Raw genomic sequence first — 17350 nt, 5'->3', positions numbered from 1 at the left:
ACGCCAAGTCCCACATACCATTATTTGAATCACCATCTGGAATAGTAGTCTTCCTTAAACGCTCGTACGCAGATAATTACCGCTCCATCTTTTAACGGTAAGGCTTTAATTTGACTGGCTTATATATAAGGTCTCTCCCGCTACTATTTCCCCAAATTCAACAATGGAAGTCTCTCTCTTCCAGTTCATTCCAAGTCTGTGATCAGTTTATTTCAAGTCTTTGGTATTCTTTTCAGTTGTTCTTCTTAAAGATTTTTGGATTAACTTTTTCTCTTTTTTGGATGATTAGCTTTTAGCTTTTTCGTATTCTTTTTCCATTCATGATTCATTTTCTTTCTTTTTTTTTTTGCTTTCAGATTATTAGATATTAAATCTTTCTCTCTTTCTGCAAATTCAACAATGGAGTAGTCTGATTCCTAGTAAGTCTTTCTCTGTTCCAATTCATTTTAAGTCTTTTTTAAGATTATTGGTATCTTTTTCAGTTCTATTCTTCCTGAAGATTTTTGGATTCTAAATCATTGAATGCAAAATCTGACCCAACAAATTTCAATTTGCCACCTTGAAAAACTGGAGATAACAGGGCTGGTAATGCCATAAATACAAAAGTTCTTGACTCTGAAAATGCATTGGCAGACCAAAGGAATGTAATTGACGTTTTAATCCTTATATCTTTTTCTTTCCCAGGCCTGATGTAGCCAAGCAGAGTGGTGAGGTTTCACAATCTGTTTCTGGGTCAATATTTGCAAGGTTTTATTAATTTTTATCATCTTTTGTGTCATCTTTTCGATCATACTATGATGGATTTATTCATGTTGATCTCCTTGCATTGTTTTGAATGTCTTTAAACACTCAGAAAACTATGGACAGCCCAATCTTTTTAATAGGAAGCCAAAACTTTTGGCTTCAGTTTGACCGGAGCATCCTCAAGATCTTGCAAAAATGTCCTAAACACACTTATGCAGGTAAAATTTTCCCATCTAAAGTACTAGTATCTTTTCTTTTTTAGCCTTTTGATACAACATGAGATTGTGGTTGGGGGATCTTATCTTTCTTTTTTCCCTTTATAAAACAAGTACTACTTCTGCCCTGTAGACATTGTGAGGTCCTTGAATGGTGAGTTTAGAGTTTATTCATCAACATGCATGCCTTTTTTATATGCAGAAGATTCCTAAATTTTATGAGTCTGATACTATGTAAAGGCTTTGATATTCCTCTGGAATGAAGTACTACGTCTGCTGTAAAAGCATCTACAAGATGTAAGTATGGATTTAACTTTTCTAAAGGTTGTCTTTAAAGGGTTTCTTCAATCTTTTCCTCTTTTTAGGATTTGACTCTTGTATATTTAGTCTCTATAAAGATGCCAAATCTTGATTCTACAAGAGGCAACAAACACGTTTTGTGACACTGGAAGGCTTGGTATGGCACTTAGACCAAACGCTGATTGGGTTGATGTTTCTTATTAATTTCTTTGATCTGGATCTTTGATGTTGCTATAAACAATGCTTTTAGTAGTACTGTTTCCCTCAATCCCACCCTCTCTTTTGAGGTATTTGTATGATGATGTTTATAGTTATTCATGAACTGCCTTTTCTGTATGCAGGATTTCTAAATTTTATGAGGTTGAACAGAACTTTAGGCCACTGATTACTCTATGCAAAAGGCAGAGGATTTCCTTTGGAATGAAGAAGCACCACTTCTACTTGCTAAACAGTAAGCATACTCACTACTTCTAGACATTGAAAGCCCTTTCTATGATGATGTTAAAAGTTATTCGTATACATAGGTGCCTTTTAATGTTATGGGAATTATCAATTTGTATGCATCCAAACTGAACATTATTCCATATGTCTCAACTCATATTTTACATCTAATTTGTTAGGCACTTAGGCTTGTTTTCCAAAGTGAAGAATTGATTACTACAGCCAACCAATGCAAGTATAAAGTTGCAAAAGTTGCTGCTCAGCTAGAATAGTAAGCATATTCACTTCTTGTAGACTTTGTAAAAGTCTTTGAATCATGGTAGAGTGATTCCTAAATATGTGTGGCTTTTTTTATAGGCAGGAAATTGCCAAATTGTAGGAGTACATTGAGCAGGGTATTAATTACTTTGAAAAGGCGGTAGATTTCTTCCACAGCCTACCAATGCAAAGTCCAAGTAGAATGTTGTGCAATTTATGAGCTTCAAATTCTTGGTGCTTTCATTCCTATTCCTTGTATACATCTTTGTACCTATATTTGTACTTAGCAAAGCTCACTTTGAAGAGGTATTTTTGCTTTTTATCTTGTAAAAGAGAAAAGGTTCTACCTAAGCCTTTAAAAGGTAGTGTTTAGAGGTTATACCAAATTCTTAAAAAGGTATAAAGGTTCTAACTTAACCTTGAAAAGTTAAAGAAGTTGTGTCTTATCCTTGAAAAGACAAGTTTTGTGCTTAAACCTTTAAAAAGGCACATTGTATTAAATTTATTCAATAGTGGATTAAACTCCTTAGCTTGCTAAGGGAGAGGACGTAGGCACCTAAAGAGAGGCCGAACCTCTATAAATAGTGTGTGAATTTTTTTTTTTTACTCTTCACAATTAATTTATATCTTCAATGATGCAATTAATCACAATTTAATTGAATAGAATAATATATAAAATAATGTGGAGTGAGACACTTAAAATACACTATTTGAATTAATAATTACAATTGAATTTGATTGATTTATTTTTCATTTCTTTGTTATCATGCTTCAAATATTTTTCACTATGATCTAATCTTTTATTAAGTTTTTATATAATATGCTTTCAATAAAAGGTTGATGGTAATGGTGATCAATATATATTTGATAATATGTACTAATTGAATTAAAATTAATAATTGTTACTTTCCTTTTTTCATTCCCTTTTTAAATAAATGATTTAATTTAAATATCATATGCTCAAATAAAAGATAAGACCATAATGGGTCAGTATTTTAAGAATTTTTAAAAATTAGATTTTGATAGTCAATGTTTATAAAAATTAATATTTTTTTGTAGAAATAGAATTTTATTATAATCTGATAATCTTGAGAAAACAAATTCTTAACATGTCGTTCATTAACAAGTTTCTGGTTTCAATAGGTGATGAATCATAAAATGAAAAATTATTATGTAAAGTAAATCTCATATTGGCCATAAGTTCAGCTACCTTGTTTCTTTTTTGGTAAATATGAGATACCTTCACCTACCACTGCCACTGTAGCATTCCTCGAACAGCTTGAATTAAATTCGGGTTAGTACAAGGATGAGATGAACTAGCTGAAATTACATGGACTACTATCTTGTTATCCACTTGCAACCAAACCTCGCAAAACCTCAAATCCCATGCAAATTGGAGACCACGGTAAACGCCCCATAGTTCAACTCTGTAAGCTACAGCTTAGCTGCGTAACCTACCAGCCGCTTGCCTTCAGCATCTCGGATAACTCCACCAGCAGCAGCCACATCAATGCTACGTCGATGGGCACCATCAGAATTAACCGCAATTTAGCCTGCTGTCGACCGTGGCCAACTAGTAAGCACTTTTTTCTCTTCCTTTTGCAGATCACTATGGTTTTAGTATTTTGGTTCACCTTCTTGTACAATTGTGTCGACGCTTTGCTGGATTTGTATAACTTTGGAGTCTATTTTCTTAAAGATTCAGTTGTGCACCACAGCATTTGCTAATTGGCTATTTGACAATTCAAAGCTGTTTCTGCTACACTTAATTTTGTAAGTTTTTTTTTTTTCCATGAAGTCAACCTGAACAGTGGTTGGTGTCTTCGGAGCAGGTGCAGTCAGAACTTGATATTATGTTAGTAACTATTACTATTATGAAAACTATTTTATATTTCTATATGTTTAAATACTACTAGTAGAGATTTTTCTGATTTTTTTAGTTACAGCTTATGCTATATATAGCACTCACCCACCTAATTGACCATTGTTTCAGAAGCCAATGGCTTTCTAGTGAGCTTCCTCCTTGCTTCATCCGCGGCAAATGTGCTGCCACGCTTTGCATGCCAGTCCAGATTTCCTTTTCAAAAATCAGAATGGTTGCTCCTTTTTGGTGCACAACAAAGTCATTTATCTAATTGTTTTGAAAGAAACTTGACTTTACTTTTCAATTTAAAATATGTGAAATGATTACGGTTTTAAAATTCTCTTGATATATGGAGGTTATGAGTTTATCCCGTGATATTATTAACTAAAATAAAAATATAAAAGCAAATACGAAAGAGCTGAACTTATTGTTGGAAGTACGTGAAATTAATGTAAATTCTAAAATAAATTTGTTTTTTCTTTTTATGATTGAAAATTTTGCGTCACAATCTCAGTGAAAACTCCTGAATCTTACATTAGAGAAAATACATGATTTCAACGGGGAGTCATAAATCCGACATTGAAAAGAAGCTTTTAGTGGGAAGTTAAGGGAGGATGTCATGATCCTAGATAGATGTCATGATCCTAGATAGAAGCCATGAATCCCACAAACTTTGAGTACTAATGATGTGCCACCAAGGATAATAGACCTTTGTTGAAGTGGGAGAAGATGTCATGGTTTCAGCGGAACCCTGAATCCCACATCAGAGAAAATACATGGTTTTATTGTGGAGCCCAGAATTCCACATCAAAGAGAATGCATGGTTCCAGTGGGAAGCCACACATTGAAGAAAAGCTCCTAAAGGGATTCTACTGGAGAATCTTGAATCCCACATCAAAGAGAACACATGAACCTATTGGGGAGCCATAAATCCCACGTCAAAGAAAAACCCTTAAAGGGGAGCCAAGAGAGGATGTTGTGGTTTTAGAAGGGAGCCAAGAGATGGTGTCATAGAGTTTAGGGAGGATGTCGTGATTTTAGAAGGGAGTTAAGGGAAGATGTCGTGATTCTAGAAGAGAGCCAAGGGAGGTTGTCATGGTTTTAAAGGAGAGCTACGAATTCAATACCAACTGTATATTAGAGTGATACTAGGCATCTAAAGATTCACACCAATTTCAGCTTATGAGATTTTGTGAGACAAAATAGATAAGCCAGAACGCCAAAACGGACAATACCTAATTACCGCATGTGCTCATGTTATGCCTGACAATTCATGAAATGGGGCCATGTGATTAGGTCTCTGTCCAATTGGTTGCTGCCGCACGTTTCCAAACATCCTATGTGCTCGTGTTAGACTTGACAATTTGTGTATCAAGCAACTTTGTTTAGTAATGGTAATGGGCCCATTTGATTAGGTCTCTCTCCCTTTGGTTGTTGTGTGATTGGTTCTTTCTCCCATTGGCTGCCTCGTGTTTCCAATCATTGTATATGCTCATGCTATTTCGAATCACCATATATGCTCATGCTAAACCGACAATTCGCATTGGTTGTCCAGTAATTAGGTCTCTCTCCCATTGGCTGCCGCGCGTTTTCAATCACCGTATATGCTCATGCTAGATCTGATAATTCGTGTATCCGTGTCTTAACTATGTCGTGCGTCTAATCACTGTATATGCTCATGCTAGATTTGACTGCATGTAAACATAGGATATTAACAATTATATGGTTAAACGTGTAACATCTAAAAAGTTTATTAAACATGTTAAGTTAAATTTTATACGATACGACACAATTAACACACTTATAATTTATACGATTTATGACGTACTTACATGATTGATATGATTAATACGATTAAAATGATTAAATTAAAATATGTACAACTAAAATATGATTCTATTATTCAAATTTACCATAAAAAATTATAAATATCATATTATAATATATACCAAATATAATAAAATTTAATATTAATAAATTTTAATCATCATAAAAATATTAGTATTTATATCGATCAATAAATAAGTCTTAATCATATGCTAAACGTGTCTACATGACATGTGAACACAAATAAATAAATAGATAATAAATGAGTCACAGATTATACGAATACATAATAACATGATTAAATAATCGTGTCTTAAATGAGTTAAATAAGTCTAATATGATTAAAAGATGATTTATTTATGTTGACACGATTAATATACGAAATATGATTAGTCTAAACTCAAACCTACTTAAACTTATGTCATATTGTTGTGTCATGTACAAAATTATCAGATTTAACTCGTGCTTCTGGCCACCATAGATAGCGTTCTATGATGGCCATGTGTTGCTAACATCCGCCACATGTTCTTCATACCTTCTTTGCTTGTTTTTCTTCATGAATCTTCACTAAGTCATAGAGCTTGAAAATCTTCATGTGAAAAACCCCGTGATTATTGTTAAGACAGACTAGTTGAAAAGGTAAACTCTAGCTTGAAATCTTTATGTTCTTTTTCACGTTTAAACCCCCGTTATAAGTCAATTTTTTTGCATAATATTAGGTAAAGGATTAGACTGCTAATTTTGTTTAATAATTTTATTAATAAAAATTAATAACTCAATTTTATATAAAACCAAAATTATCTCTAAAAGACCAAATTAAAATATATCCCCAGAACGTTAATTAAAAAAAAAATCATAAACTCTCAATTCTTCGTGCAAAATCTATTTGTTCATATAGGCAGTGTGATTTTTGGATTCTTTTTTTTTTTTAACATTATGATTCAATACAATTTATTATAATTTAAGCAAACATAGTACTATTTTTAGACATACCTTTATAACTCATTTAAAATATTAGACTTAATCCATACTTAAAAAGGTCGGCATTTGGATTTTCTTTATTCTTTTGCATATGATCCCATTTTGCTTATGGCTTTACCAAATCATCGATACTACATTTAGCTAGATTTCGATCAATATATCGAATAAAAAGTAAATAAATTTAAAGGAAAATAAGATTACAATTAATTTCTTTTTAAGACACTTGGTCGTAAAATCCATTTAGAAAGTTGATGATACCGAATCTCCTTTGTCTGAACGAGAAAGCTTTTTCAAATGGTTTCCCAAACCGGTGGACGGCACTGTTCAAGTGAAACAGATACTTGTTTTGCTCCTGGTTTTTAGAATCGGACACAATAATAGAAACGTTTGGTAAAAGAAGTGGTGCTTCTGCTTTTGCTATTTAAGTTGGATTCTTCGACTAAAAAGCACCTACTGAAATATTTTCATAGAAATTAGGGTGTTAATTTGGAATAATAAAATTAGTTTGTTCTTTAGAATGGATACCAAGATTGGGTCACTTGATGTGTGTAAACCGAGTTCGAACGACGTTGGGAGCCCACCCAACGGCACTGTTGCCACCATTCAGGGCCCGTTTCCCCCACCGTCATCAACTCTTCTGAAGCCACTCTCGGCCGCCACTTGGCTAGACGGCTCGTCCACGTTGGTGTGACCGATGTTTTCTCTGTTCCAGGGGATTTTAACTTGACACTGCTTGACCATTTGATAGCTGAGCTGGAGCTTAACCTGATCGGCTGTTGTAATGAACTTAAAGCTGGATACGCCGCTGACGGTTACGCCTGGTCACGTGGCGTTGGTGCTTGCGTTGTGACATTTACCGTCGGTGGGCTCAGCGTTTTGAACGCGATCGCTGGTGCTTATAGTGAGAGTCTGCCTCTTATTTGCATTGTGGGCGGACCAAACTCCAACGATTTTGGAACTAACAGGATTCTTCATCACACTATTGGGTTACCTGATTTTAGCCAAGAGCTTAGATGTTTCGAGACTGTTACTTGCTATCAGGCAATGTTCTTTCTTTGTTTTAATTCCCACTCCCCTCTTTTTTTCATAGTTTTTCTGCTATTTGGTTTGATTAGCAAGATGATTAATATGGGGTTTTTGGTTTTTATTGGGCTGTGGTGAATAACTTGGAGGATGCTCATGAATTGATCGATACCGCAATTTCAACTTCTTTGAAAGAAAGCAAGCCTGTTTATATCAGCATCAGCTGCAACTTGGCTGTGATTCCTCACCCCACTTTTAGCCTCGAGCCTGTTCCGTTGTCACTCTCTCCAACGTAAGTATTTTTTTTTAATCTTTTCAAGCTAGAGATTACTTAGTGATTGATTTTTACGTCAAGTTAATGTTTTTTTTCCGTTGGAAATGTGTGTAGATTGAGTAATAAGATGGGTTTAGAAGCGGCCGTAGAGGCAACAGCAGAGTCCTTGAACAAGGCGGTGAAACCCGTTTCAGTAGGTGGACCAAAGCTGCGTGTTGCGAAGGCATGCGAGGCCTTTGTTAAGTTGGCTGACGCTAGTGGTTATGCCCTGGCGGTGATGCCATCGGCTAAAGGGCTGGTGCCTGAGCATCATCCTTATTTCATTGGGCCCTATTGAGGTGCTTTCTGCCGATGCTTTCTGTTTCTGTGCTGCTAAAGCACGGCTGTTAGCACTGCTTTCTGTGCTGAGATCGTTGAATCTGCCGATGCTTACTTGTTTGCTGGACCTACTTTCAATGACCATAGCTCTGTTGGCTACTCTCCGCTTCTTAAGAAAGTGAAGGCAATTAATGTGCAGCCTGATCGGGTAGTGATTGCTAATGGGCGCGCGTTTGGGTGTGTTTTGATGAAAGATTTCCTAGGAGCTCTTGCCAAAAGGGTCAAGCACAATAATACTGCTGATGAGAATTACCACATGATTTTTGTTACTGAAGGGCATCCTTTGAAGGCATCACCTAGAGAGCCCTTGAGGGTTAATATTCTATTTCAAAATATACAGAATTTGCTCTCTAGTGAGACTGCAGTGATTGCCGAAACTGGGGATTCTTGGTTCAACTGTCAGAAACTGAAATTGGCTAGGGGATGTGGGTGAGCATTAGAGAATAAACTTTTGTTGATTCCCAGCGGCGGAGGGAGAGGGGTGGCGGCCTCCACCTTCAGTTTTTAATTTTTTCATCATCATATCTACAAAATTTGATATATATTTTTGCCACCTTAATTAAATCAACCAATATTTTTTAGAATAGTGATAAGTTTTCCAACAAAGCTATTAAGTACTTCAAATTCTAGAATTTTTTTTCTTTCCTTTTTTGGCTGGTTCGACTTTTTTTTCTATTTTTTTTTGTAAATGTTTTGAAAGCTATTTTATTCATCACTTCGACCATGTGATGAATTTTTTTGTAAAAATTATCATTCATTCAAATAGCAAAACCCTTTCTCCTATTTTTTTAAGTTAAATTATGCAATTAGTCCTTGTACTATACTAAAGTGGTGGATTTAATCAATGTACAATAATTTATAAAAATTTAGTTCTTGTATTTTTTAGAATTGATAATGTTAATCCAATTGTTAACAATATTAAATTTTTTTTATTATTTATGATGGTATGACATTTTTTTACTGATGTGGTATTGAATATGATGATATGACATTTTTAATACACTTCACAACATTCTTTTCACTTCTTGAAATTATGGAACACAAAAATTTAATTTTTTTCTATCTTACAACACTCTTTCCCTAAATTGTACTTTTGATTTGTTTTTTTTTTTCTAATCTCGTTTAAAATCATTAACTTACATTGGATAATTCTACATTTACAATGATAAAATTCATATCATTGTGTAGTCATATCATATTGCACTACTATTGCATCATTTGTGAAATGTCACATCATCATTGTCATATTATTAAATTTAATGTTACATCAATACAATCAAATTTTATATCAATATAGATAACAGAAAATTTTAAAAACATTAGACTAATATTATTAATTTTAAAAAATATAGACACTCAATTTTTATAAATTATTATACAATGACTAAATCCATCATTTTGATAAAGTAAAGAGACTAATTACATAATTTATTTTTTTTATGAATCAATCAAACTATCATTAATCAAATTGGAAAAAGCTTTTTTTAATCAATCAAATAATTATAATTCATCAAATTGGAAAAACCTTTTTCCTATTTTCTTTTTTTTGAATCAATCAAACAATTATCATTCATTCAATTATGAAACCCCTTAGTCCTATTTTCTTATTTTGTAAATCGATTCAACAATCTTTTTCTCTTGTTGCTCTCAAAATCAAATAACTATTAATATGTATGGGAGAATTTGACATTTTGTCTTATTCTCTTTTTTTAATCAATCAAACAATTATTATTTTAGAAAAACCCTTTGCCTTATTTTCTTTTTTTGTAAATCAATCAAACATTTTTTTTTATTTTTTTCTCTCCAAACCAAATAACTATTAATATGTATTGGAGAATTTGATATTTTGTCTTATTCTCTTTTTTAATCAATCAAACAATTATTATTTTAGAAAAACCCTTTGCCTTATTTTCTTTTTTCGTTAATCAATCAAACAATTTTTTTTATTTTTTTCTCCAAACCAAATAGCTATTAATATGTATTGGAGGATTTAGGTTTAACATGTATTTTCTAGATAACTGGATTGACCTGAGTCTAAACACTTGGCATAAACTTACTAAAATATTTTGCATTATTGTATATTATCGGCTATGGTGTTATGTAAAAAATACATTACTTAACAACTTACATGCCTAATTTAAAAATTTAATATTAACTATTTTATTTTATATCTATTTGTATTGGTAAATGTAAAATTTTATATTTAAATTATTAATATAATTTTATGTTATAAATTTATTTTATTTTAAAAATGATTAATTTTTATTCTAAATCGAATCATTCTTGACCTAAATGATTACCGCTTAACCACGCTTAATTTTAAATTTTGGATGTACCACTATAGTATGTTGATTCCCAACTTAGATTACGAATCAGAAGTAAAAAATGAGGAAATAAAAATTGAGATCTAAAATAAGGGTTGTGGTGATTTTATGATATAGTCGGCTTTGTTTCTATCACCAACAAACATTGTAATACTGTCGTGAGGAACTCAAATCTAAGAGTTCTGACTCTGTTTCTAATTCTAGTGTTGCTGCTATAGCACTCACCTAAGATACCGTTGCCCATGGTGAACAAAAACCAATACCATTGGCTGTTTTAGTATTTTGGTTTACCATTGGCTGGATTTGTGTAACTTCGGAGTCTATTTTCTTAAAAGCCTGAGTTGTGAACTACAGCATTTGCTGTTTGCCAACTCAGTGCAGTTTCTGCTGCACTTGTTTTTGCAAGTTTTTTTTCACAACCTGACACAGTAGTTGGTGTCTATCTTTGGAGCATGTGTGTTAGTAATTATTACTATTATGAGAACTATTTTAAATACCATACGTTTAAGTACTTCCAGTGCAGATATTCATGCATGTTTTCAGATAATTTACTGCCTCAAATTTGGAATAATGCCTGTAGATTTCAATTAAGGGAACCTAGTTCCAACAATGTGATTACATTTGCCTTGATTGTCTCGGGATCGCATTCCTAAAGCAGAAAACTTTACAGCTTATGTCATGGATGGCAAGCCACTCACCCACCAAGTTAACCATTGTTTCAGAAACGTACGACTTTCAGAAAACTTTACAGCTTATGTTATGGACGGCAAATGCGCTACCACGCTTTGCATGGCATGCCAGGCCAGGTTTCCTTTGTCAAATACCATAATGGTACGTTGTTCTATTTTGGTTTATATCAAAATCATTAATCTAATTAATATAATCGTTTTAAGGATTATGAATTTATCTCATAAAATAAAATAATAAAAAAATTCACAAGAAAAGATAATAAATTTACTTTAATACCTTATTGAATTTTTAAAATGACTATTTATTTTAAAGTTATGCGGACGATGCGGTATTAATAAATTACGTGTAGAAAGAAAATAAAAAAAAATCAAATACGAAAGACTCTGACCTTACTGTTTTGGAAGTATATGAAATGCAGACAAAAAACCCGAGTAATGAAATCATAATGCAAATGCCAAAACAAATTTGCTTGTCCTTTTTACCATTGAAAGCTCTACTAGTATTTCCAACGGAAGTAGCTGCCAGCCACGTGATTCAGTCTTCGTCCCATTGGCTGCGGAGCGTTTCCTGACACCGCATGTGCTTGTGCTTCTCGCCGCTACAGACAGCGTTCTACGATGACGGCGTGTTGCTGACATCCTCCACATGCTCTACCGTCGTACCCATTTTGCTTGTTTTTTCTTCTTGAAAGCCTTCATGGTTTATTTTTTCACGTTTAAAACCCGCAAGCCATAGCTTTAAAATCTTTATGTTTTTTTTTTTAACGTTTAAATTCCTGTCATAAGTCAATTTGTTTTTGTAAAGTATTAAGTAAAAAATTAAACTGTTAATTTTATTAATAAAAATAATTAACTCAAATTTACCGCACACTCATTTCCCTATAAATTCCTCTCCTTTATTGTCCACTTCCACATAGAAACATATTTCCCAATTCCATTGAAAAAAGAAATCATCAAGCTTTTTCTCTCTTTCTCTGATTCTCTCTACCTTTATCTCCGCCCGCTCTCTGATCGCCAAAGCGGTGAAATATTTGTTCTTTAGAATGGATACTAAGATTGGGTCAGTTGATATATGTAAACCAACTTCCAACGACATTGGGAGCCCACCGAACGGCATTGTTGCTACCATTCAAGGCTCTGTTTCCCCGACCGTCATCAACTCCTCTGAGGCCACTCTGGGTCGCCACTTGGCTAGACGGCTCGTCCAGGTTGGTGTGACCGATGTTTTCTCTGTTCCGGGGGATTTTAACTTGACTCTGCTGGACCATTTAATAGCTGAGCCGGAGCTTAAGCTGATCGGCTGCTGTAATGAACTTAACGCTGGATACGCCGCTGACGGTTACGCCAGGTCACGTGGCGTTGGTGCTTGCGTTGTGACGTTTACCGTCGGTGGGCTCAGCGTTTTGAACGCGATCGCTGGTGCTTATAGTGAGAATCTGCCTCTTATTTGCATTGTGGGCGGACCAAACTCCAACGATTTTGGAACTAATAGGATTCTTCATCACACTATTGGGTTACCTGATTTTAGCCAAGAGCTTAGATGTTTCCAGACTGTTACTTGCTATCAGGTAATGTTCTCTCTTTGTTTTCCCACTCCCCTCTTTTTTTCATAGTTTTTCTGCTGTATTGGTTTAATTAGGAAGATGATTAATATGGGGTCTTTGGTTTCTACTAGGCTGTGGTGAATAACTTGGAGGATGCTCATGAATTGATCGATACAGCAATTTCAACTGCTTTGAAAGAAAGCAAGCCTGTTTATATCAGCATCAGCTGCAACTTGGCTGCAATTCCTCACGCCACTTTTAGCCGAGAGCCTGTTGCATTCTCACTCTGCCCAAAGTAATTTTTTTTTAATCTTTTCATGCTTAAAATTACTTTGTGATTAATTTTTACGTCAAGTTATTGGTTTTCTTTCTGGGAATGTGTGTAGATTGAGTAATAAGATGGGTTTAGAGGCGGCCGTGGAGGCAACAGCAGAGTTCTTGAACAAGGCGGTGAAACCTGTTTTAGTAGGTGGACCAAAGCTGCGTGTTGCGAAGGCATGCGAGGCCTTTGTTAACTTGGCTGACGCTAGTGGTTATGCTTTGGCGGTGATGCCATCAGCTAAAGGGCTGGTGCCTGAGCATCATCCTCGTTTCATTGGGACCTATTGGGGTGCTGTTAGCACTGCTTTTTGTGCTGAGATCGTTGAATCTGCCGATGCTTACTTGTTTGCTGGACCTATTTTCAGTGACCATAGCTCTGTTGGCTACTCTCTGCTTCTTAAGAAAGAGAAGGCAATTATTGTGCAGCCTGATCGAGTAGTGATTGCTAGTGGGCCTGCGTTTGGGTGTGTTTTGATGAAAGATTTCCTTGGAGCTCTTGCCAAGAGGCTCAAGCACAATAATACTGCTTATGAGAATTACCACAGGATTTTTTTTACTGAAGGGCATCCTTTGAAGGCATCACCTAGAGAGCCCTTGAGGGTTAATATTATGTTTCAACATATACAGAATTTGCTCTCTAGTGAAACTGCAGTGATTGTCGAAACAGGGGATTCTTGGTTTAACTGCCAGAAACTGAAGTTGCCTGGGGGATGTGGGTGAGTATTAGAGAATAAGATTCCCAGAGGCGGCCTCCACATGTCAGTTTTTAAATTTTTTTTATCATCATGCCTATAAAATTTGACATATATTTTTGCCACCCCTAATTAAATAAAGTAATATTTTTTGGAATAGTGATCAGCTTTCTAACAAAACTATTAATTACTTCAAATTCTAGAAATTTGTTCCCTTCCTTTTTGGGTTGGTTAGACCTTTTGTTTGTTTTTTCTACAATTTTTATGAATTTTTTGGAGGCATTTTTATTCATCAAATTGAAAAAACCTTTTATCTTATTTTTGTTAATCAAACAAACAATTATCATTTATTAAATTAAAAAACTCTTTCTCCTGTTTTTTTAAGTTAAATTATGCACTTAGTCCTTGTACTATAGTAAAGGGGTGGATTTAATCCCTATACAATATTTTATAAAAATTTAATTCCTATACTTTTTAAAATTTATAGTGTCAGTCCAATTGTTAATAATGTTAATTTTTTTTTATTATTTATGATAACATGTCATTTTTTTGTTGATGTAACATTAAATATAATGATGTGTTAATGATGATGTGGCATTTTTAATCTATTTCACAACATTTGTTTTCATTACTTTAAATTATGAAATACAAAAATTCAATTTTTTTCTATCTTACAACACTCTTTTCCTAAATGGTAATTTTAATTTGTTTCTTCTTCAATCCAGTTTAAAAACCATTATCTTGCATTGGATAATTTCACGTCTATAATTATAAAAGCCATGTAATTATTTAGTTACATCATATCGCATTACTATTACATCATTCGTGAAATGCCATATCATCATTATTATGTCATTAAATTTAATGTCACATCAATACAACCAAATTACATATCAGTATAGATAACAGAAAATTTTTAACGAACTGATATCGTCAATTTTGAAAAGTATAAATACTCAATTTTTACAAATTATTGTACATAAACCAAATTCACCACTTTTAATAAAGTATATGGACTAATTATATAATTTGACTTTTTTTTATTAGTCAATCAAACTATCATTAATCAAATTGAAAAAAGTTTTTTTTTTTTCGAATCAATCAAACAATTATAATTCATCAAATTAGAAAAACCCTTTTCCTATTTTCTTTTTTGTGAGTCAATCAAACAATTATTATTCATCAAATTAGAAAAGCCCTTTATCCTATTTTCTTTTTCACGAATCAATCAAACAATTTTATTTCTTCAAGTCAAATAACTATTAATATGTGTTGGAGGATTTAACTTTAACATTTATTTCCTGGATAATTACATTGACCTTAGTCTGAACACTTGGCATAACTTTAATAAAATATTTTGCGTTATTGTATAAAATCTAGTATGGTGTTATGTAAAAAAATACATTATTTAACAAATTACAATGCTATGAAAATCTAATATTAATTTTTTTCTGGTATTATATCTATTTGTATTGGTAAATGTAAAAATTTATATTTAAATTGTTAATATTATTTTATATTATAATTTTATTTTATTTTAAAAATGATTAATATTTGTTTTAAATCGAATCATTCCCCAATCTATATGATTACCGTTTAACCTTCTTTAATTTAAAATCTTAAATGCATCACTGTAGTATGCTGATTTCCAACTTAGATTATAAATCAGAAGTCGAAAATGAGGGAAAAAAAAGTTGGGTTTTTGAATTTGGCATTGAATATGAATGTTTTGTTTGCAGGTATGAATTCCAAATGCAGTATGGATCGATTGGGTGGTCAGTTGGTGCCACTCTTGGGTATGCACAGGCTGTTCCAGAGAAACGTGTCATTGCTTGCATTGGCGATGGTAGTTTCCAGGTACCTGCAGTCATTTTCTCCCTGTAGTTACGATATTTTTGCTTGGGAAATGAATGCCATATAAAACCAATGCTGCTGTCAAAAATCATTCACCTGTTTCTAATGTTCTTGGTGATTGATTCCATAGGTTACCGCACAAGATGTGTCAACAATGCTGCGATGTGGACAAAATACCATAATCTTCTTGATAAACAATGGTGGATACACCATTGAAGGTCAGATTCACGATGGACCATACAATGTGATCAAGAACTGGGACTATACCGCCTTGGTCGATGCAATTCACAATGGTGAAGGAAACTGCTGGACAACCAAGGTTAGTTTATTCAAAGTTGGGGTACATTTGCTCAAATCGTATCGAATCACATTCTTAACGAAACTTGTTATTATCTCTAGGTCTTTTGCGAGGAAGAGCTCATCGAAGCAATTGATATGGCAATAGGAGCCAAGAAGGACTGCTTATGCTTCATTGAGGTGATAGTTCACAAGAATGATACTAGCAAAGATGTCTTGGAATTCGGCACCAGGGTCTCTATTGCCAATAGCCGTCCACCAAATTCTCAGTAAACTCTTGGACGTTGCTTTCATGGATGCTTATTAAGCTTTAACTCTTTTAAGTATATGAGAATTTCTAGCATAAGTTCATGGATGCGGAGTTAAATATGCATTTATGAACAATTTGTTTGATCTGCGAAGTGCTTGCCGATATTTTATGTGCATTCACTTTGGATTTCATTTCTAAGCAATGAATATCTATAACATATATAAAAAAAAGACTCAAAAGGACTTTCTCATTTAATTACGTGGAGGATATAGAAAAAAAAAAAAAAAGAGGCTTCCATCTAAAGAAGAGAACAAATTTCTTGTCCAGCTATAGTTTTACCATTCCTGTGGAAACTCCCGTTCCTTGGAGTCAAGTGATTTTGGTTTAAACTGTAAAGAAAATAATTAAAAAAAAAATCAGTCCCTTGCTTTTGGATCTCTATGGAATTAAAGTCAAACATGATTTTCCTCATTTTGTCCAAGGTGAATAAAAAAAATAAAACAAGTGAAAATAGAAAAAAGTTTGAGATGTGATAATTCCGTCCTTTCGAAATATGAAACTTGATGCAAAAGGATTGTAATGATTATCCTCCAAGATTTAATAAACTCTTTTTAATTAGTTTGTACAAACTATTAAGAATATTAGGAGGAACACTAGAAAAATTAATAATAAGAAAAAACTCAACAAAATAAAAAATTGAAGAAATAAAAGAAAAGATATCAAGAAAGTTGAGAAGAAAAGATGTGAGAACGGAGGTGTGTTGAGAATGAAAGTGGTTTGAAGATGTGAGAATGGAGGTGTGTTGAGAATGAATATGGAGATTGGTATTTATAAAGAAGAGCAACTAAGAGAATCAAAGATGTGAGAACTAAGGTGTGTTGAGAATGAATGTGGTCCAGAGTATGAAATCGATGCAAAAGACTCTTTCGGATTAGTTTGTACAAACTATCAGAGATATCAAGTGAAACAATAGAACTTAATAACAAGAAAGAATCTAGCAAAAAAAAAAAAGTGAGCGAATTAGAGAAAGGGATAGTAGGTAAGTTGAAAAGAGAATATGTGAGAACTAAGGTG

General features: G+C 33.5%; 1 protein-coding gene, 1 long non-coding RNA gene and 1 pseudogene across 3 annotated transcripts; all 3 read left to right on the top strand.

Moving 5' to 3' along the window:
- Positions 1–167: 167 nt before the first annotated feature.
- Positions 168–2519, top strand: LOC108661892 (uncharacterized). 2 transcript variants are annotated; one of them, XR_016026424.1, is made up of 9 exons: positions 168–194; positions 357–419; positions 685–747; positions 854–962; positions 1162–1256; positions 1358–1416; positions 1601–1710; positions 1880–1971; positions 2058–2519. It is a non-coding gene; the product is annotated as an uncharacterized LOC108661892 (long non-coding RNA). The 2 variants fall into 2 exon arrangements; XR_016026425.1 differs by having other exon boundaries at positions 169–194; positions 685–707.
- A 4628-nt stretch (positions 2520–7147) lies between these two features.
- LOC18597505 (pyruvate decarboxylase 1-like) lies at positions 7148–8738 on the top strand (annotated as a pseudogene).
- A 3623-nt stretch (positions 8739–12361) lies between these two features.
- LOC18597502 (pyruvate decarboxylase 1-like) lies at positions 12362–16301 on the top strand. Its single transcript, XM_018120667.2, has 6 exons — positions 12362–12886; positions 12994–13157; positions 13249–13899; positions 15615–15732; positions 15860–16048; positions 16129–16301. The coding sequence occupies exons 1-6, from the start codon at positions 12362–12364 to the stop codon at positions 16297–16299; spliced, it is 1818 nt and encodes a 605-aa protein (XP_017976156.2). The 3' UTR covers positions 16300–16301.
- The last annotated feature ends 1049 nt before the right edge of the window (positions 16302–17350 follow it).

This window comes from Theobroma cacao, chromosome 5, assembly GCF_053813885.1.
Source record: "Theobroma cacao isolate CCN51 chromosome 5, ASM5381388v1, whole genome shotgun sequence".
NCBI lineage: Eukaryota > Viridiplantae > Streptophyta > Magnoliopsida > Malvales > Malvaceae > Theobroma > Theobroma cacao.
This window is presented reverse-complemented; position numbering and strand designations above follow the sequence as displayed.